This window comes from Eriocheir sinensis, chromosome 53, assembly GCF_024679095.1.
Source record: "Eriocheir sinensis breed Jianghai 21 chromosome 53, ASM2467909v1, whole genome shotgun sequence".
In the NCBI taxonomy this organism is placed as follows: domain Eukaryota; kingdom Metazoa; phylum Arthropoda; class Malacostraca; order Decapoda; family Varunidae; genus Eriocheir; species Eriocheir sinensis.
In genome coordinates this window covers 11757666-11781001 of record NC_066561.1, presented here as the reverse complement: position 1 = coordinate 11781001, position 23336 = coordinate 11757666, and the positions used below count along the sequence as shown (strand labels likewise).

Genomic DNA, 23336 nt, shown 5'->3' with positions numbered 1-23336 from the left:
GCAAGGCATAAACTGTTCACCAGCGGGAAGAAGAAATTGGAAGACTACCAATGTCGGCCATTGGTAGGCCGAACCATATGTACAACAGCGGCCATGTCAAATACAACAACTGTAGCTGTTTTAGCCGCAGCTGAGCGACCAGTTGGTGCCTCCAAGCACTCTAGAATGTCTGCCTTGTTTGTAGGTCGTAATGACCCTTGATCTGAGAGGCTTGGTGGATCTTTTTGATTCTCATATCGAAAGAAGTCTTTCATGTCTGCATCAGGTCGAGATTGCAAGGACAGAAACAGCTGGGTTATGAGGGAGGCATTTCTCTGAGCAGTGCCCACTTTGCTTCCCTTTTTGGTTTTGACTGGACGATTGTCAAATGTTAGGACCTTCTGACGTTTCAGAGTGTTTGTTATAGGCAAGACTGTTTGGTCTAGAATCTGCACAACAAATTTAGCATGTAAGTCTTTGCCTAGCTCATGCAGGTGAGAAAGAGATGAAACAATTTCGTCTCCCATTACCTCTTGAGTATGAAGAGCCAGAAGGTCTTTGCCATCGTTGAATGGATTACCCAGCTGTTCAGCTGTCTCAGTGAATGACAGCACATCTTTCCTGTACTTGGTCTGCAAAGCAGCTGCCTTTTCATGATGTGCAGTGCTTGAGTTTGGTGTGTCCAGCAATGCCTCAAACTCGTCAATGCATCGACTGCAGTCGGGACCCGCTAGCATGAACAGAGTGAGGGCCTCGGGCTTTTCATACAGACCAGCTGCACCACCATGCATCTGTAGGGCCTTGTTTGACTGCTCATGGGATTGGTCCTTAGCCATGAGGCTGAACTTGTGAGATGATCTCTGGACAACAAAGTTCCCCTTGAGAAACTGCTGATATACCTGTGGGTGCTTCCTTGGTAACTGGACCATATCGCGGACATGAACTGGGAGCCAGCGAGCATAGTTGGTGTGGTCCATCACATGGAACCAGGAGCAGAGTTCATCACAGACCTGGACATACAACGGGAAGTCTCCCTCACGGAGAGACCGCACAAAACGACACATGAGAAGCTCCAGGTCCATGACAGTGGACCAGAACATAAACATTGGGTTTCCAGTCTTAGACCTTTGCTGCCACATCTCTAGAGGCTCTGGAGGACCTTGAACACTGGAGCAGTAGTTGGAGTAAGCCTTCTCTCTGAGGAGATAGAGACCCATGAGAGAGACCTGGTGAGCATAGCGGGTACGCTTAATGTGATGCTCGTCCAGCGCAGACTGGGCCCGGCCAGATGTGAGATTAAAGTTATCTGCGGGAGGAGGAAATCATGGGAGTTATAACCTTGAAAACGTGAATATACAGTGATTGGGTTTGGACGTCAAGGGCAAGGCCAGTAGAGGTGCCAGACGCTCCCCCTTTCCCGTTTCCCTCCATCCCCGTCAGTCCCCTGTCAACCGTTCCCCATCCTCCTCCCCTTCCTCCCCGCCCTCGTCCCCAGTCCCTTCCCCTTCCCACCCTTCCCCCGTCAACCCGTCCTCCGCCAGTCACTGACCTAACTGTTCTGTCATTGTCACATGGAGCGCTAATGTAGAGATCTTACTGACGCGTATACCTCGCCGTCCCAGATGTGATAGAAAGATAAGTAAATGACGCAATGGAGGGAACATCAAGGAAAAGAGACCTGAGAAGCTATATAAAGCAGAAGAAGAAGATGAAGACAAAGATAAAGAAGAAGAAAAAGGAGATGAAGAAGATACTATAGAATGGATATCAAAATGTTAGAATCGGTGCAGAGGAGGATGACTAAGATGATTCAGGGGTTGAGAAACTTGCCATACGAGGAAAGACTCAAACAGTTAAACTTGCATTCTCTAGAAAGGCGAAGGGTGCGTGGAGACATGATCGAGGTATATAAATGGATGAAGGGCTTTAATAAGGGAGACATTCATAAGGTTTTGTTGGTAAGAGAACCGGGTAGGACACGAAGTAATGGGTTTAAACTGGATAAATTCAGATTCAACAGGGCCAGAGGCAAAAATTGGTTTACTAACAGGGTGGTGGATGAATGGAATAGGCTTAGCAGTTATTTGGTGAGTGCCAATACAATTGTCACATGCAAAAATAGACTAGATAAATTCATGGACAGCAATATTAGGTGGGGTTAGATACACGGGAGCTTAGGGTCAAAGGACCTGCCTCGTACAGGCCTACCGGCCTCTTGTAGACTCCTGCGTTCTTATGTTCTTATGTTCTTAAGAAGAAGAAAAAAAGAGAGGAAGCTAGAAGACAAAGAAGAAGAAAAGGAGATGAAGAAGAAGACAAATTAAAGAAGATGACAGTTCCAGGGATGATGCCTAACAGCTGAATAACCAAAATAACACACACACACACACACACACACACACACACACACACACACACACACACACACACACACAAAGAGGAGATATAGTGATAAGTTTGGTGTACGTGGTGATCGCAACACACACACACACACACACACACACACACACACACGCACACACACACACACATACACACACACTGCTTGATTATATTTATTCCGACGATTAGGACAAACACACGCAATATCCTCGTAAACATATGCGCACTAACACCTTTACATTATTCTTATTTTTTTGTATCGGTGCTAGAAATCTCGTTCCTCTAAAAAACATGGCTCACTCATAATTAAAATCTAGGGTAGGTCTATATAAATTAAGATAGCCTGTTACTTATAAGCTAAGTCTGTTGGGGCTAATATATTTTTTCCCTTATTTCGTGTATCCTACTTTATTTTAACAGTAAAGGAAGCACCTCAAGGTCAAAACAAAAATAATAATAATAATAATAATAATGATAAATAAAGTCCGCTAATCACTGCCACTATAAATGTGAGTTTAGAGGAGTGGCCAAAAGAGAGGATTATATGCAATGATAAAATTAACCAATGGACTATTACAAGAATCCATGTATATATGATGAAATCGAAAGCAACCAGTCAACTATAGTGTGTGTGTGTGTGTGTGTGTGTGTCAGTCAGCAGGACGTACAGCAGCAGGACACGCATCAGCCCTGTCCCATCCCAGTCCAGCATGAAACGTGCTCTGGTGAGTGAGGTCTTGAACGTGTGTCTTCATGTGCTCGCGCTTGCAACGTTTGATGAGAGAGAGAGAGAGAGAGAGAGAGAGAGAGAGAGATGGAGGTGCACACGTGACTACCACAAGTTCCCTAACGCTTCGTAAATGACCACCGAAAATAAGTTAATAATCTCTCCCACCACACGCTCAAGGATATAACTGCGACGGAGATCGAGCATCGCGGTCACGTAGCTATAATGTCGCCCCTAATTTAACTTTACATTACCATTGAGATCGGTGGCCTGGACGTATTTGCATAAGGTGACTATATTTATATGGTTGAAGGTTGTGTCCGTGATATTAATTGATGCTAAATGAACACTGATTTCATGGGACGATTGTTAATTTCATCATGTTTATATATTATTCACCATCTATTACCCCCCCTTCTCTCTCTCTCTCTCTCTCTCTCTCTCTCTCTCTGATGAGGAAAATCAAAGCACATTCCAAACACTTCCTCCTCCTCCTTCATAATTATATCATCATACGTATAAGAGAATTACAGCCCTTCCAGTAACTATAATAATCTAACACTACAAAGTTGAGACTCGATCAGCCACTTCTCTGCTCTTATCTTCCTCAGTATATGATAAATAGAGAGAAAATCACAAATACGATACCTCAAACCTCTTATCTATGTTTATATTCCCGTAACTTTACTTATAAAGCACGTACCATAAGTTACTCCCTATTCTCCCTTATGTAATCCTTCCTCCACTTTCATCTAAGCACGGATAAGAAACAAAGGGAAGGTCAGGACACATGCAACCTCCTCCTCCTCCTGCTCTTCCTCCTCCTCCTCCTGCTCTTCCTCCTCCTACTCTTCCAGCGACGTAGCGCTTTGTAACCTTTCCAGTGTGTCACAGATGACCCACCATTACGCAGAGAGGTGCGAGAAAGGACAAGGGGAAGAAAGGAAGTGAAGGACAGAAAAAGAAGGGAAGAAAGGAAGAAGGGAAGAGAGGAAGGAGAAGAAAGGAGGTAGATGGAGAAGTAAAGAAGGAGGGAAGAAAAGATAGAAGGAAAGAAAGAAGGGATCGAAGAGATGAAGAAGGGAAAAGAGAAAGGTGAGAATATAGGAGGAAGGGAAGAAAAAAAAAGAGGGAAGAGGCGAAGGAGGGAAGAAAGGAAGGAGGGACAAGACTAAAAACTGCTCTGACTGACAGGAGATAAAGATACAGAAGATAAAGAAAATGCAAGAGAGAGGTACATGGAAAGAGTCTTCGCTGAGAGCTAAGAACACAGAAAATACACAAAGAAACACACAGCTGGAAACAAAGAAAGGCTGCAACGGAGGGGAGATAAAGGAGAAGAGACCTGAAAAGCGATATAAAGCGCTAGAGGTCTATAGAAGAAGAAGAGGAAGAACAAGGTGACAGCTCCCGCGATAGACAAACGGATATGAATAACCAAAATAAGCCACTCACACACACCACAAAGGACAGAAACACATATGTAAGACGTCATTCTCTATCCCTAAACCTATAATAACATGTAAACCTAACTATAGTATTACCTTCTTCACTGGCAGCCCCGTGTAAAGTAAAATATTTATGTTTACGCACGTCAAAATAGGACATTATACGTTTTCTTTGCCTTAGTTGCATGAAAGAAAACGAATTTAACAGGTAAATTTATGGAAAGCTATGTGTTATGTCAGTATGATGGGTAACTGAGGCATACAAGGAAACGGAAGGAAGAATAAAATATGTATGAGAGAAAATATACGAGAAAACATAGGATTTAAGCATTTTTGACAGCAAGCTAAGACATTCGAGAACACTGAAGCAATAAGTATCTATGGCAAAGGTAAAGTTGTTAAAGATTCGTCCCTGTGTGACTGGAGGTAAATTAATGCCAATAAAACGCGGGGATATGTCTTTTTAAAATAAAATAAATATTTGTTCTATAATACTTGTAGACCTTACAAGCACCACACACAAATAAAAGAAAAACAAAACAAAAACATTGAAATTTCGAGGTATAAAAAGTAGAAACTAAGCTATGTTATGAGAATTCAACAACAGAACTAAAGAAACACAATGAAATCAGTCATATCAATATCTTTACATACACGGTTACTTCCCCCCGCCCTCAAAAACAAAGAGCCTGGAATATGACATAAATCTATTCACTTCCAATGATAAATAAACAAGCTGCAGATTAATTTCAAACACCGTCCTATTATAATAGGAACATAACATCTACTTACTCATTACACCGATAGAGGGCAGCAAACACTTCTTCCCACCCCACCTCGCATTACTGCACCACTCCGGCCTCCTCCTGATCTGACTCCTGCTGCAGTTTGAGTTCGGCAGGAGGGCGCAATCCGGCGCATCAAACTCCACTTACGTTCCACGAGGAGACTGAAGGCGGTGGGGGACTCGATAGCTATCAAGGACGGGATTCGGGGAGGAGGGTTTGCGGGGCCAAAGGGGGTATGTGTTCCTCGTCTTGCACATCTGCCGGAGAGACCGAGACCGAGATTCGCAGGACTTCAATACAAAAATTAGGGCACGGTGTCAAAAAACCTGTGCCAAAATACCTTAATGATCCAACACTACTACTATTACTACTACTACTACTACTACTACTACCACTACTACTACTACTATACTACTGCTGCTACTACTACAATAACAAACAAGACTCGTTATCACACACCGACTTAGTCAACAATTTAAGAATCGTCAGGGGCAGGGAACGGCACCGTATGTCCCGTCCGCTTAACAATACCCTTGCATAACAGTTTTGTGATATAGGTTGAGAAAGTGAGTACTACAGGGTGTTGGGTTGCCAGGGATGGTTGCCTAAGGGCTGGGAACATGCACACCCACACACACACCCTCCTCCTCCTCCTCCTCCTCCTACTACTACTACTACTACAACTACTACTACTACTACTGTTACCGGCGGGGGGTGGATATTGGGCATAGCCAGGCATTCCTCCAGGTCAGACTCGTCGTTGGGGTAGTAGGTGTCGTCGAAGGAGTCGCTGTACTCGAAGACTTCCATAAGCGATCCAGCGACTGTTTGTTCTAATGCCTGATTCGCACCCCCGCCTGCAAACACACACACGTACATACACTTTTAGAGGTTGGTAGAGGTGGTAATACACACACACACACACACACACACACACATATATACATAAAGCATAGGGAGTCTTCCACAAAATTCTATTTATTATTTCATCTTCACAAAGCATCCATTAAGGTTATCTAATTATCTCTCTCTCACCGAAGCCGAAGAGTTTCTTGAGCTCCTGCGTTGCCTGCGTAAGCTCCTCCAGCCGCGCCACCGCCGCCGCCAATGGGTCCCTGCGGAGGATTCAACCAGTTGTGGTGGTAGCAATAGTAGTAGTGGGGACCTTTGCAACGGCCCCCTTGGTTCATAATATCGTCAGAACTACTATTACTAGTACTATTTCTACTACTACAATAATTACCTGCACCACCAACCCCGCGAACCACCCACCTGAAGCAGAGGGCGGAGTACACCACCAGCAACGTCCCGAACGTGGATGCAAGGGGCCTCACGGCCCTCACCACAAGTGCCGCCGACTGGATGTCCTCCTGGAAGCGCACCGACGTTAGCAATCAAATGAGAGTGTGTTATGAAGCGTCTCAATACGCGACTCGTTTATACGACAAGCTTTTTAAGAGAAGGGAAGGGAAGGAAGGGAGAATGTAAGGGAGGAAACAATATTGGAAGAAGGGAGAAATTCTAAGGATGGAAGGGAAAAAGGGAGAACGAAAGGGAGCATGGAGGTAAGGGTGCTAAAGGAAGAGAAGGGAAGGAAAGGAGGAGGGTGGGAAGGGAGCAAGGAAAAACGGAAGGGAAGATGGAGATAAGAGGGATGGACGGAAGGGAGGAGGAATAGAGTGACGTAAGAAAAAATGATAGAAAAAAGTCAAGCTCTGTTCCAATAACCATACAAAGAAAACTGGACTGCTAAACTGCTATTTGAAGACCATATTTTTATTTACAGCACAGAGAGCAACTCAAGGCCAACAAAAATATGTAAAAAAAAAAAATAAGCCCGCTAACTGTTGCTCTCATATAGGACGGAACACCTCAACACCACAGGCAAGCAAACCTGACACCACCACTCACTACCTCAACACACTCACCACAATCCATTTATTACCACTTATTACTTATAACTAGTGATATATACTAAGAACGGCTGATATAAACATGCCGCCAGAAACGGTAACATAAATAATTGTGTCAGCACGAAAATGCGAACTACTAAAGAGAAGAAGAAATAAATAAAACTGGTGGCAGCGGTGGGATACGAAGGGACTGCCACCTCAGCACCGTGACACTTAACACAGCAACACTTGGAATACTCAAGAACAAACACACAAAATAAATAAATAATTAAATAAATAAAAATCAATCAAAATAAATAAACAAATTGAATAAATGATATGAACGTACAATCTCTTAAAATGTCCAATCTGTTACTAAGGCTTAAAAGGCAGCATCACTTACGCCATACAGGTAAAGCTTCCAAAAACAAGTTCTAATCAACGTGTACTGGTGTGAATTCTCATGGTTAATTAAGATAAGCCCATGGTCAGAAAGATTTAAAGTACTTTTCGGAGTCCACTATGATAGGTTCTAAGTGTACAGGTGTGTGGGTTTTGGTGTGTGGGTTTTCAATGGTCATTAAGAAGTAAGTTTATGGTTAAGAAGGTATGAGGTTACATTCACATGTAAGGATAGCGCAGTGGTTCTCAGGGTCACATTCTTAAACAATACGTCGCCCACGCACACATATTTGACAAGGTTTTCGTGGGAGTCGTGGGCATTTCCAGCGGTAGTTTGATGACCCTGGTGGTAGTCTGACACGCCCTCTGTACCTTAAACATAAAATACTAGTTTTCTTAAACATTTTGTCTCCCAAGCATACATATTCGACAACGTTCTCGTGGGAGTCGTGGGCATTTCCAGTTTTATGACCCTGGTGGTAGTTTGACCTGTCCTCTGTACCCCGAACCTAAAAGACCACTCATTAGACCGTACCCGACTGACCTCCTTTTCTGGACTTCCAAAATAGATAACGTGAGGCTGGAACGTCTGAAAATACCAACCTAACATATACCCCAGCAGCAGAAATCCCAACTTCCTCCCCAAGGTTCGCGGCCGCCCATATAAATCACTAACGCCTTCAGTTTAAGAATTATTGGGATAGAGGACTGTTACCAGGGGCCGCTCAGGTATAAGTGCAGCACTCAGAGGGTGATTGAACCCGCAGGTGTTCAGTAAATGATTGCAGGTGTTCGGGTTTGAGAGTAATCACTAACCTTAAGATTATATAGCACCCCCCTCCCCAAACACACACACACACACACACACACACACACACACACACACACACACACACACACACGCAAATGCCTCTACCTCTCCCCCCTCCCTCACTCACTCCACCACAACAACAGCGAAAAAGTAAACTATATCGCCACCATCGTAAACAAACCGCCTAAGTTATTATTTTCTACTTTTCAGGAAATCAGAAAAGAACTGTCATTTTCTTTCACAGTAGCGGAAGCAGTTCAAGGGGAAAAAAAAGCCCGCTACTCACTGCTCCTAGACTTATTATCTCATTTGGTTTAAGATTTAGCAGGAATGAAAAGGCCAATTCTAGAACACTCACACCCTGAATGATGAAGGCAACTATACAAAAAAGGGAGTCACATAATGAAAAAATGATGTAGACAAAAACCTGGAAATCGATGAAAAGCTACTTAGTCAATTATTTTTATGAGTGACGATATTTTTTTCATTTTTTGAGGTAAGGGTCCGCAGGTGTGCGAGTCTGGCAGGCGAGTAAATTAACGTAAATTATGGGGTTTGCCAGCCTGATAAGATGCTCAGATGCAGGACGCGAACCAATTAGTTACCAAGAGGTGCGAGGTCATGTCTTCCTCCTGCGCGGCTCACGTCAGGATATCATATGGCGGATTGACCTGCCCCACGGAGTTATGGATTCGCTCAGCACGAGTACGTATATGCCATTGTCGATACCTGCGCAGGTCAAATATTCTAACTTTCAAGTCACATGGCACGAGTATATGGTGCTGACGATAGCTGCGCAGGACAAATAGTCTAACCTTCAAGTCACATGGCACGAGAATATGGCGCTCTCGATACCTGCGCAGGACAAATATTCTAACCTTCAAGTCATATGGCACGAGTATATGGCGCTGTCGATACCTGCGCAGGACAAATATTCTAACCTTCAGGTCATATGGCACGAGTATATGGCGCTGTCGATACCTGCGCAGGACAAATATTCTAACCTTCAAGTCATATGGCACGAGTATATGGCGCTGTCGATAACTGGGCATGAGGACAAATATTCTAACCTTCAGGCCATATGGCACGAGTATATGGCGCTGTCGATAACTGCGCATGAGGACAAATATTCTAAGCTTCAGGTCATATGGCACGAGTATATGGCGCTGTCGATAACTGCGCATGAGGACAAATATTCTAACCTTCAGGTCATATGGCACGAGTATATGGCGCTGTCGATAACTGCGCATGAGGACAAATATTCTAACCTTCAAGTCATATGGCACGAGTATATGGCGCTGTCGATAACTGCGCATGATGACAAATATTCTAACTCTCAAGTCACATGGCACGAGTATATGGCGCTGTCGATAACTGCGCAAAAGGACAAATATTCTAACCTTCAGGTCATATGGCACAAGTATATGGCGCTGTCGATAACTGCGCAGGACAATTATTCTAATCTTCAAGTCACATGGCACGAGTATATGGCGCTGTCGATAACTGCGCATGAGGACAAATATTATAACCTTCAAGTCACATGGAACGAGTATATGGCGCTGTCGATAACTGCGCATGAGGACAAATATTCTAACCTTCAAGTCACATGGCACGAGTATATGGCGCTGTCGATAACTGCGCATGAGGACAAATATTCTAACCTTCAAGTCACATGGCACGAGTATATGGCGCTGTCGATAACTGCGCAAAAGGACAAATATTCTAACCTTCAGGTCATATGGCACAAGTATATGGCGCTGTCGATAACTGCGCAGGACAATTATTCTAATCTTCAAGTCACATGGCACGAGTATATGGCGCTGTCGATAACTGCGCATGAGGACAAATATTATAACCTTCAAGTCACATGGAACGAGTATATGGCGCTGTCAATAACTGTGCATGAGGACAATTATTCTAATCTCCAGGTCACATGTTCTCCCCGTCTATTCACCGCATTGATGCCGGAGAACTCCCCCATGACGAGGCTGTGCAGCTAACCCACCCGCAGGAACACGCCCTCCACCAGGCTGCGCTGTTCCTCCGTCGATTACCTGCAACAGTGAAGCAAGGAAACAATCAGCCATGCAGTCAAAAAGTCAAGCAAACAACGATAGTCAAGCAAATAGAAATAGTCAAGCAAACAAACGATCAGTCAGTCAATTAGTCCCTGCAACAACAGCGACAACAGTACAAAACTTAAGATGCCCGTGAATTACTGCCTCAATTACATCATTATCTTCCAGTGGGTGAGATATTGAAGCATTTTTATATCTTTAGTACCACAGTTTGCCTTCCTTACATCCTTCCTTCCATTAGGTGTAAGCTGAATAACATCCTCTCGCTCTACCTTTCCTTCCACTCGACGACATCCTCTCACACCCTGTCCTTCCATCACCACCACCATCATCACTGTTATCCTCCCTTCCCTCTCCACCTTCCTTCCTTCACCCCACACACCATCAACACACCTTATGTCTTTGAAGGCCGAGGTCAGGGCATCGCGGGACTCCGTTAGCTGTTTGTCCATCTGCTTTCTAAGGGAAGGAGCTGAGGTGAAAGCGAGGTCCAACTGGGAGCTGACCTGATAGGATGTCTCCTTCAGGCTGAGGGAGATGAGAAGAGAGAGAGAAAGGGCGTTACTGGAGGAAGAGGGAAGGCTAAAAGGAGTTGAAAGGAGTATTGTTAGGGAAAAGTTAGAAGGGAGAGAAGGAGAAGGGAGAGAGAAAGGGCGTTTCAGGGAAGAGGGAAGGTTAAAAGGAGTTGAAAGGAGTATTGTTAGGAGAGACGAAGGGCATTACTGGAGGAAGAGGGAAGCTTATAAAAAGTTACCTGCATTGTTAGGGAAGAGTTATCAAGGGAGAAAATGGGGAAAATGCAGTGCCGATAAAGTGGTGGCTAGCCCTGCCTTTCGAAGTTTTCATGATATTTCAACTTCGGACGAGTTACCAGATGACGACACTGACCCCTTGGATGGGTTGAATGGGCTCACCTCCACTGCTCAACAATTTCACGGCACCTGCTTTGATCAGCACGAGGATGTTTTCCAGAATGCTCTGGATGGGGCTGCGCCACATTTCCTACGCCACATTTCCTACAGGACACATCTACAAATTTAGCCCTTTTTAAAGTAGTGACATATTTCCTACAGAGATACAGCATATCTCCTACACACAGTAGGTGTAGGAAATGTGCTTTGTGTAGGAAATATGACTGCCTAAGTCTAGGAGCTGCGGCAGTACGGCGCATCCGTCATAACTCCTACAGTTATACTGTCATATCTCCTACAAATATTATATATTAATTAAAATGGCACTTTTTATTTTTCACTAAAACCTATGGAACTTTTTATTTTTCACTAAAACATACTTTTTATATGAAAACTTCAAGGCTGTCATGAATTGCTGTACGACAAGTGGGACATGTTGCAGGGTTGTTATTATCTGCTGCGGATACAAGGATATTTATGCAATTTGCAATCCAGAGTTGTCTGTGTAAACCACTGCATTGAAGCGGATGTTCCCCTCTATACTAGCCATGCTTGGTCCAGGAGCTGTGGAGTACAAAATATGCCGTCTGTTCCGTCGAATGGAGAAACAAATACTGCTGGGTCGAGACTAAACTCGACTCATGTCTGAATGTGAACGATACTGCGCAGAACGGACGTATAACAAGCTAAGTACTTGGAGTAACAAATACGGCTGGTTCGAGATTAAGCTCGACTCATGTCTGAATGTGAACGATACTGCGCAGAACGGACGTATAACAAGCTAAGTACTTGTAGAAACAAATACTGCTGGTTCGAGACTAAACTCGACTCATGTCTGAATGTGAACCATACTGCGCAGAACGGACATATAACAAGCTAAGTACTTGTTGACTGGTCAAGGTCGTCAGGAGTGTATTGAGTACAGAGGCGCCCCACTAGGGGGGTGCGCCTACACAGTGTAGGAAATGTGACAGAACAGATTATTGTGTGTAGGAGATATGCTGTATCTCTGTAGGAAATATGTCACTACTCGAAAACTGCTAAATTTGTAGATGTGCCCTGTAGGGAACTCATTTTTTGTGTAGGAAATAAGCTGGAGACTTGTTTTTGTGTAGGAAATATGACTACCTATGTGTAGGATTTGTGGCAGTACTACAATTATTGTAGGTTTGTAGAAGAAGTGACTACGCCCCACCCACAGCTGTTGCCGGCTCCCTAACAGGGTCAGCATCCTTCACACAGGTCCTTCAGCGCCGACTGGTTGTAGGATCCGTGGCTAAGGGATGGGAGAAGGATATATGGAATGGAGTTGAGGGGAAGGAAATGGAAAGGAAGGGAGGGGAGGGGAGGGGGTAGGAAGGAGTATGGATGAGAAGGTAAGGTAATAAAAAGGAGAAGGATAAAAAAGGAAAGGGATAGAATGGTGAGGGAAAGAAGAGAAGGAGCGTAAAGAAATTGAGAGGAAAGAAAAGAAAAGGAGGAGAAAGAAATGGAAAGGAAAGGATAGAACGGGAAGGAAGATAAGACAAGGAAGGAAGGGGAGGGATAAAAGGAAGGAAGTAAATCAGAATATAGAAGGAAAAGACGATAAAGAACGATAAAGAATGGAGCTGACGACGACGAGGACGCAGACATAACGCCGACCGACACCGACCAACGAAGACACGACGCCGACAGGACGCAGACAAGTCGCCGACCAACGCCGACCGACGCAAACATGAAAGAAGAGAACAAAAAAGAGGTTGAAGTGTGGAATGTGAGTCACGAATACCAATCAACTAATAAAACTCTGAGGACAGCTGTGTGTGTGTGTGTGTGTGTGTGTGTGTGTGTGTGTGTGTGTGTGTGTGTGTGTGTGTGTGTGTGTGTGTGTGTTTTCTTCTCACCTGGGCGTTTGTGCTCCCCTCAACAGTAAATCGTAGTACAGTCGACCATCTTCTGACGTGGCCATTAGGAAACCATCATCGCCAGAGCCTCCGCCATTTCCTTCTTCATTTTCCTTTTCCTTTTCCATCGCTTCCGTCAACGCCACCATCACCATCACCACCATCATCACCTGGGGTAGAGAAAATAAAGTAAAATCTAAAGATATTCAAAGTAAAAGATCCGTATTCCCAAAAGTATCCAGCTCTCACATCAACTCTTTCCAGTGGAGAAAACGGAGATCAGTCGGGTTCTAATGAGCGTTTCATTAGGTTCACGGTACAGAAGAAGGGTCAAACCACAACCAGGGTCATAAAACCACTCATGCAAATGCCCACAACAACTCCTACGAAAGCCGTGTCAAAAATATCCTTGGACGCGTATCAAAATATAACCCCAAGCTGACCCATGCAAAATTAAGTCGAAGATTGGGCTTAAGGATATGGAACTAGGGTCAAAGTCTGAAACATTTCGTGACTTAAACACACACACACACACACACACACACACACACACACACACACACACACACACACACACACACACATTTAACAAGGCTTTCACATAGGTCGTTGTGAGTATTTCAATAAGTAGTTGTATGAGCATTAGTGAAAGTTTGACAAGGCTTCTGCACCATAAAATTGAAAAAAATAAATAAAACAGTTGTGCCATCACACTATGTATTGCCAGGCTACTCCCTTCTCCAATGTTGTATGACTTTGCAACAATAAACCAACAATCAGTCAGTCTCATGATAACCGAATTTATCTCCTTGTGGCCTTGGGAAATTATTGTGGAAGCCGAAAGCATTTGATAATACGTTACGAAAGATGGGCCCTCCCCTCCTGCCCCGCCCATCCACCCACGCCTCCCACGGCTGGTATGCTCAGACGCTTCCACCTCTCATGTCAACTATTTCCAAAGGCCAAAAAGGAGACCAATCGGGTTCTCATGATTGTTTTTTTTTAGATTCACGGTACAGAGGAAGGGTCAGACTACCACCAGGGTCATAAAACTACTCCAAATAATGCCACAAACTCCTACGAAAACCTTGTCAAATATATGTGCTTGGGCGCCGAAGTGTTTTAAGAATATGGCCCAGGGCTCACGCGCAACAAGTCAAATATGCTATCGATCATAAAGTGCAATGTGTAAATCATCAAGTCACCATGACGCAGAGCACGCAGGAGTGAAGTAGTTGATCCTCATTGCTGCCGCCCGAAGGCGGACAAAGGTTATCAGTGCGCTAAGGCTGAGTATGACTGATTACAAGATGTGTAATGTGGTCCATACAACCATATAAAGGACGATGTAGAGGGTGGATAGGGAGGATTGTAGGAGTAAAGATGGGGACTACTGCAAAGCAGTGGTGCGAGATGGTATAAGCAGTGGTGGGATTCAATTCTTTTAAGAATACGTTTTCTCACTCCAGTACTCGCTGACAACAGGTTCTCTCACTATCTCAGTCTCTAGAAGCAAACCATACTGATGTGGTTAAATCCACGCACATTATACTTTCAATAAATATTTTGTGTCTCGGCCCTATGCCTATACTCTATATGGCATATTTATATATTCAAACTGTTATCAAAGTGATTTTGATATATTTAAGATCACAATTCCTGATGTCGTGATGCGTGACTACATGAAATAATAGCTACAGCCTCTCAAAAATAGAATAAAAAATCCTACCAGCTACAGTGGTGTCTGCAGAAATGTTGTTGTTGCTGTTGTTGTTGTTGTTGTTGTCAGGGACGCGAAGATCTGAAGATCATTATGAGTCCTGGGGAAGTCCTATGAGGTTATCACAGGCGTGACAGCTGGCCTGTCTTCTTCAGGAAGGCACAGGTGAGGCGGATGACAGCTGGTTGCCGTGAGGGAGAAGTAGTTCAAGTAAACAAATTGAGCTGGCAGCGGTTGCTGTCGGTGTAGCCTTTGTAACGGCGCTCTCGTTCGAATCGGTGATGCCACATTGGTCTTGAACCCGTGTTCGGCTCTACCCGACATCAAATCTGGTTTTAGTCGTGTTTTTGACTATCAAAAGCCAGTAACAAATATATGAGGGGTTTACCAAAATAAGTTATAAGTAGGTGTTCATGGGGTAAAAATTAAGAACCCCTGATTTAAACTAACAGTAACAACCGGTTCTCGGGATTAAATAAACTCCAAGAACAGGTTCTTGCGAACCGGTGCGAGCCGGCTGAATCCCATCAATGGGTATAAGTGAGACCAGATGGCCGCACCACGATGTCAACATTCGGAAGGGGTAGATACAGACTGCTGACACAGGGGTTCCGCGTCAGCCGAGTTCCTCCCTCTGTCTGGTGGTTGGTTGATTTGAGGGCAGAGAGGAGGGCGCAGCGGAGAGGTGAAGAGCTCCTCGTAGGGAGAGTTTGGTTAAGGGTCACACAACAAAGAACCCACAAGTGATTAATTGACCCCGACACGTGAGTTATAGCTGTGTATTTCTGAATGATCTGAATGATATATCTTGCCATTGCCATATTCTGATGTGCGGGTTAAATTGCTCTTTGATGTAAATTGTAGTGACTTACGAATCCCTGATTCTGTGATAAACGTAGTGACTCTCGTATTCTTCGCGGGGCTGATGGCGGTAACTACCATTATGAAACTCCTCGAAGCCTCGGTAAATCTGTTTCGAAAGGCTCTCGCAGATGCTTCAGCCTCACGTCAACTATTTACAAAGGTCAAAAAGTTTATCAGTCAGGTTCTAATGAGTGTTTCTTTAGGTTCATAGTACAGAAAAAGAATCAAACTACCACCAGGGTCATAAAAGTACCCATGGAAATGACCTCCAGTCCTACGAAAACCTTGTCAAATGTATGTGCTTGGGGCGCTTCAGCCTCACATTAACTAGTAGATCAGTCAGATTCTAATGAGTGTTTATCTAGGTTCACGGTACAGAAGAAGAGATAAACTACTACCAGGGTCACAAAAGTACCCATGGAAAAGCAATCCGATTCTACGAAAGAATTGTTAAATGTATGTGCCTGCACCCCGAAAGGTTTAAAAATTACACCAGCTTGGGACGAGAGTGAAGGGCAATAAATTATGCAGCGGGGCGCCGAAAGGGGATGAAAGCAAATGGTCAATTTTCTAAACATCCGTCAAAGCGTGCCGTATGTTCCTAGGGAGTATAATTATGTTCGCCAGTTTGCACACACCGTCCCATTCAGTGCGCACGTGGGAGATGGAACAAACCGCTGATAACAAAACAAACAACTCAGGTGACGTGTAGTAGCTACATATTTTGCCGTTATATAATTTATTACTAACTGAACTGAACAAATTGACGAACACACATTAATGAAAGGTAAAGTTGAGGGCATACCGGTTATAGCTACGCGTGCCCTCGGTGCTCATCTTCGTCACATACCGTGTATCACGTTGCCAAATATTCCTTTCCCTGAGACACAAACGCCAGGCAATACAACACAACACTATCTGTTTTTCTCAGACGCTTCCGCCTCACATATATATCTCCAAAGGCCAAAAGTAGATCAGTCAGGCTCTCAGGAGTGGTATTTTAGGTTCATGGTACAGAGGAAAGGTCAATCTGCCACCAGGGTCATAAAACTACCTCTGGAAACACCCAAAACTCCCAAAGCCTTGTCATAATGTACATTCCATACTTAAATACTTATACCTACTTTTGAGATCCTGTGTACATTCCATACTTAACTTAACCTTCTGGCATTATAATACATGTGTTTTTTGGAGACGAAATGTTTAAAAATACGGCGGCAACACAGCACGACAGCTCAGCCTCAGTAACACACCACAACTGGTCAGCTCGGGCAGGTCACGGTCACAGGCAGGTCTCGGTCACAGGTAGGTCACGTGTCGCCACCACCACGTCGGCTGAAAGACTCAAGGAAAGGAGGGATTCAGTGGCTCGTGTCCTAGGATCGCATCGCTTTAATTGTGTTCGAAAACAGAAGAGAAGAATGAAAGTGAGTTTGAATAATTCTTCTGAACCGAGAATGAAATTGTGCGGTAGTGAAGAATTAGTTTATTGTTATTGCTGCTGCTGTTGTTGTTGTTGAGAATGAGGACGAGGAGGAGGAGGAGGAAACATGGAAACATGGAAATGCAAGGAACAGAAAGCCTATTGGCTTATTACGAGGTTGCCCGCTTTGGTGATTTAATCTGCTCGACAGCCACTTGGGGCCTGGGGAGCAGATGAAAGCACTTCGACATTGAGGAGCATATGAAAAGCACCTCGACATTGAGGAGCAGATGAAAAGCACCTCGACATTGAGAAGCAGATGAAAAGCACCTCGACATTGAGAAGCAGATGAAAAGCACCTCGATATTGAGGAGCAGATGAAAGCACCTCAATATTCAGTTCACTCCTGACGCAGCGAAGTGACGGTCGATTCTATATATGAAGGAGTTGATGGTATTCGCATTTACTACTTCTGAAGGAAGATTGTTCCAGTGACGGATGACTCGGTTTGAAAAGAAACTCCTTCCGATGTCTGTGTTACATCGACTAGACTGAATAGGTAAACCGTTATTTGTAGTTCTTAGGTTGGTTTGCAGCTCAAAGAATTTGGAGTAATCGACGTTATTGATTTTTTTAGATACTTGAAGACTTGAATCATACCTCCTCGCAGGCATCTTTTCTCCAATGTAAAGATATTGAGTCGTTCCTCGCACGGTTGAGCCCTTAAGGTTGGTATCATCTTCGTGGCGCGTCGTTGAATCCTTTCCAATAAATCAATGTCCTTTCTGTAATTAGGAGACCAAAAATGTACTGCATACTCGAGGTGCGGTCTTACCATGGAATTATACAAGGCTAGCATCACGTCTGGTGTTTTACACTCGAAGTTCCTCGCTATGAACCCGAGCATAGTGTTGGCTTTGTTGTAGGCTTTTTTACAGTGATTCTTGTGTTTCAGGTCACTGCTGATAGTGACTCCAAGATCCTTTTCCTCCTGCATCGCTTGAAGAGGTTTCCCATTCATGATGTATGTGTGGATACTATTTCTGGACCCAATGTGCATGACTTTGCATTTGTCAACATTAAAGGACATTTGCCATTTTTCTGACCATTCGATAATGTGACTGAGGTCTTTCTGAATGATTTCGCAGTCGGTTTTTGTGAGGGCCTTTCCACCCACCTTGGTGTCATTAACAAATTTCGATATTGTTGAGTTCAGTCCTTATTCGAGGGCGTTGATATATATGATGACGATAATGGGTCCCAGCACTGACCCTTGAGGCACTCCACTAGTGACTGGAAGCCAATCGGAAGGCCGTCCGTTTAGTAGTACTCGTTGTTTTCTGCCGGTGAGCCAATCTTTTATCCACGCGATCAGATAGGCTCCAATGTCCGCCGAGTGCAGTTTCTTAAGTCGCTCGTGCGGTACCTTGTCGAAGGGTTTCTGAAAGTCCAGGTATATAACATCACTGGGGATGTGGGCATCCCAGTTCTTATATATACCTTGGAAGAAGTCTAATAAATTTGTTAGACAGGAGCGCTTGTTTCTGAAGCCATGTTGGGTGTTGACAAGTTCGTCTCTAATAACCTTTTCGAATATTTTTCCTGCCACTGATGTCACACTTATGGGCCTGTAGTTTAATGCAGCGCTTTTGTCTCCTTTTTTGAAAATCGGTGTCACGTTCTCCATCTTCCAGTCTTCCGGAACCTTTTTCAATTGAACAGACTGGTTGAATATGTTAGTGAGTAGCTGAATTATTTGTTGTTTAAGCTCTATTAATAACCGTGGTGACAAACCGTCAGGTCCTGTTGACTTGTTCGTGTCGAGTTTGTCCAAATACTTTTTCACTTTTTGGTCGCATTTTGAGTCAATTTTCAGGGTCATGATCTCACTCGGCGGGTCAGGGCTCTCGGGAATGGTTTCGATGTCCTCGACTGTGAATACGAATGCGAAGCTACTGTTGAGGATTATGGCCATCTGTTTATTGACATGAGTTACAGATTCAGTCTCGTCTGTCAGGGGACCAATATTGGATTTTACTTTCTTTTTCGATCTGATGTATGCGAAGATTTTTTTTTGAGTTTGTCTTGATGTCACGCGCTATTTATTTTTCGTAGATGCGTTTACTACTCCGAATAAGGGTGCGACAAGCTCTGAGGCTGTTGTGGCACTGAGTACGGGCTTCGGCCGTGTCATTTTCTTTCATTAGGTTATAATTCTTTTTTATTTTATTTTACCGCCCTTTTTATTTCTCTGTTCATCCACGATGGATCCACGGTACCATTTGCTCGCCTGGGCTTCGTAGGCACTGTAGCCTTCTCTACCTGCAAAAGCTTATCTTTAAAGTTGTTCCATACGTTGTCGACTGTATTGTCGGTTAGGTGAGGTTGGTCCCAGGTTGCAGAAGGAAGCAGCTCACGGGCTAGGTTGAAATTTGCTTTTTCGTAGTCCGGTATCACTGACGGATTGTCTACGAGTTTGTGACTTATGTTGACATTGAAACGGATTAGGTGGTAATCGCTACCATTATTTTTTTCACCAACTTCACAGTCGCGAATGAGGTCGGGGTCGCTTACTAATATCAGATCCAGCAGATTGCATTCTCTTGTCGGTTGAGTTACAACTTGAGTGAGGAACGAATCCTCCACCATTTCTATAAGCCTGTTACCCTCTTGATCTCCAGTCATCAGTCCCCAGTCAATGTTAGGGCAATTAAAGTCCCTAATTATTATTGCTACTTTGCTTTGTGTTAAAGAGTGAAGCTCTTCGTACAAGGCAGTGTCGTCGGCTGCCTGTTGTTTTGGAGGCCTGTATACGGTCGCAGGTGTTAGTTTCTTATTATTCGTGGTTATTTCCACATAGACGGAGTCGTAACTCTCTGCGTCCTGCTTGTCTATTTTTATGGCAGGGAGCGTACCTTTTACATAGCAAATTACTCCTCCTTTCTTTTGTATTCGATTTTTTTGGAAGCTTTCGTACCCGGGAAATGACAGTTCAGATACTAGAAAACAGAGTTGGCCCAAGTCTCTGTGATGGTTACCACATCTGGTTTCTCATTTGCAATATACGCCCTAACTTCGTCCTTTTTGTGTAATAGACTTTTTTTTTTTTACAACAAAGGAGGCAGCTCAAGGGCACAAAAAAAAACAATAAAAAAAGCCCCTTAATCGCTACTCCCATAAAAGAATCAAAAGATGCGGCCTAAAGCAAGGTCAAACTCGGGAGGAGAGGTGTCCTGATACCCTCCTCTTGAAAGAGTTCAAGTCGTAGGCAGGAAGAAATACAGATGAAGGAAGATTGTTCCAGAGTATACCAGCATGAGGGATGAAAGAGTGAAGATGCTGGTTAACTCTTGCATAAGGGGTTTGGACAGTATAGGGATGAGCATGAGTAGAAAGTCGTGTGCAGCGGGGCTGCGGGAGAAGGGGGGGGGGGGGGGCATGCAGTTAGCAAGTTCAGAAGAGCACTCAGCGTGGAAATATCGATAGAAGATAGAAAGAGAGGCAACATCACGGCGGAATTTAAGAGGTAGAAGACTATCAGTAAGAGGAGGAGAGCTGATGAGACGAAGAACCTTAGCCTCCACTCTGTCCAGAAGAGCTGTGTGGGTGGAGCCCCCCCACACGTGAGATGCATACTCCATACGAGGGCGGACAAGGCCCCTGTATATGGATAGCAACTGCGCGGGGGAGAAGAACTGGCGGAGACGATACAGAAAGCCCAACCTCGATTAAGCTGATTTAGCGAGAGATGAGATATGAAGTTTCCAGTTGAGATTTTGAGTTAAGGATAGACCGAGGATGTTTAGTGTTGAAGAAGGAGACAGCTGAGTGTTGTTGAAGAATAGGGGATAGGTGTTTCGAAGATTGTGTCAAGCTGATAGGTGGAGGAATTGAGTTTTTGAGGCATTGAAGGACACAAGGTTCTTTCTGCCCCAATCGGAAATGATATCAAGGTCTGAGGTTAAGCGTTCTGCAGCCTCCAGCCTGGATTTGTGTACTTCTTGTTGAGAGGGTCTTCTATTGAAAGAAGCTGAATAATGCAGAGTGGAGTCGTCGGCGTATGAGTGGACAGGACAGTTTGTTATGGAAAGAAGATCATTGATGAATAACAGGAAGAGAGTGGGTGATAGGACAGAGCCCTGTGGAACGTCACTGTTGATAGGTTTAGGGGAAGAGCAGTGACCGTCTACCACCACAGAGATAGAACGGCCGGAAAGGAAACTGGAGATAAAGGAACAGAGAGAGGGATAGAATCCGAAAGAGGGCAGTTTAGAAAGCAAAGATTTGTTTCAGACTCTATCGAAGGCTTTCGATATGTCTAGCGCAACAAAGAAAGTTTCACCGAAACGGCTAAGAGAGGATGACCAAGAGTCAGTTAAGAGAGCAAAAAGATCGCCAGTAGAACGCACATTGCGGAACCCATACTGGCGATCAGATTGAAGGTTAGAAGTGTAAAGGTGCTTTTTAATCTTCTGGTTAATGATTGATTCAAAAGCTTTAGATAGACATGAAAGTAATGCTATTGGGCGGTAGTTTGAGGGATTGGAGCGGTCACCCTTCTTAGGCACAGGCTGTACAAAGGCATACTTCCAGCAGGAAGGAAAGATAGATGTTGATAAGCAGAGACGAAAGAGTTTGACCAGGCAGGGTGTCAGCACAGAAGCACAGTTTTTAAGGACAATAGGAGGCACTCCATCAGGTCCATAAGCCTTCTCAGAGTTGAGGCCAGAGAGGGCATAAAAAACATTACTATAAAACATCTTAATAACAGGCATAAAGGAGTCAGAGGGGGGATGAGTAGGAGGAATATGCCCAGAATCGTCCAAGGTGGAGTTCATACAGAAAGTTTGAGCGAAAAGTTCAGCCTTAGAGACAGATGAGACGGCAGTGCTGCCGTCAGGGTTAAGGAGAGGAGGGAAAGAGGAAGAATTGAAATTGGAGGAGATATTTTTGGCTAGATGCCAGAAGTCACGGAAAGAATTAAAGAAGCAGGGTGTTGACATTTTCTATTAATGAAATAAGTTTTGGTAAGTCGGAGAATAGATTTGGCACGATTCCGGGCTGAAATGTATAGATCAAAGTTAGTGGGAGTTCGAAGGCTCTGGAACCGTTTGTCAGCCGCTTCTCTATCTTTAATAGCACGAGAATAAGCATGATTAAACCAAGGCTTTTTAGCATGAGGAGTAGAGAAAGTACGTGGAATGTATGCCTCCATTCCAGAGACAATCACCTCTGTGATGCGCAGAGCACACACAGAGGGGTCTCTCTCCTGGAAGCAGTAATCATTCCACGGGAAATCGGAAAAGTGCATCTTCAGGTCGTCCCACCGAGCTGAAGCAAAATGCCAGAAGCATCGCCTCCTCGGCGGGTCCAGAGGATGTACAGGAGCGATAGGACAGGATACAGAAATAAGGTTATGATCGGAGGAGCCCAACGGAGAGAACAGTTTGACAGAGTAAGCAGAAGGATAGAGGTAAGGAAGAGGTCTAGAATGTTGGGCCTGTCTCCAAGACGGTCGGGAATACGAGTAGGGTGCTGAACCAACTGCTCTAGGTCGTTGAGGAGAGTAAAGTTGTAGGCTTGTTCACCAGGCTGGTCAGTGAAAGAGGATGGAAGCCAAAGCTGGTGGTGAACATTGAAATCTCCCAAGATGGAGATTTCAGCGAAGGGAGAGTGGGTCAAGATGCGCTCCACTTTAGAGTTCAAATAGTCAAAGAGTTTTACATAGTTAGTAGAGTTAGGTGAGAGATAAACAGCACAGATGTATTTAGTAATAGAATGACAATGAAGTCTTAGCCAGATGGTGGAAAATTCAGAAGAGTCAAGGTCGTGGGCACGAGAGCAAGTGATGTCGTTGCGCACGTAGGCGCAACATCCAGCTTTGGATTGAAATTTAGGATAGAGATAGTAGGAGGGAACAGAGTACAGGTTGCTGTCAATAGCCTCAGCAACCTGTGTTTCGGTGAAGAAGAGAAGGTGAAGTTTAGAGGAGGAGAGATGGTGTTCCACAGAATGAAAATTAGAA

At 44.3% G+C, this 23336-nt stretch overlaps 1 protein-coding gene across 1 annotated transcript; it reads right to left on the bottom strand.

Moving 5' to 3' along the window:
- Nucleotides 1-4996: 4996 nt before the first annotated feature.
- On the bottom strand, nt 4997-13454 carry LOC126983142 (uncharacterized). The gene is made up of 7 exons (XM_050835639.1): nt 13305-13454; nt 10901-11035; nt 10384-10483; nt 6597-6694; nt 6360-6439; nt 6030-6181; nt 4997-5581 (listed from the first exon to the last, which is right to left on the bottom strand). Exons 3-7 carry the CDS (start codon nt 10408-10410, stop codon nt 5468-5470), a joined length of 471 nt encoding a protein of 156 aa, XP_050691596.1. The 5' UTR covers nt 10411-10483; nt 10901-11035; nt 13305-13454; the 3' UTR covers nt 4997-5467.
- Between the last annotated feature and the right edge of the window lie 9882 nt (nt 13455-23336).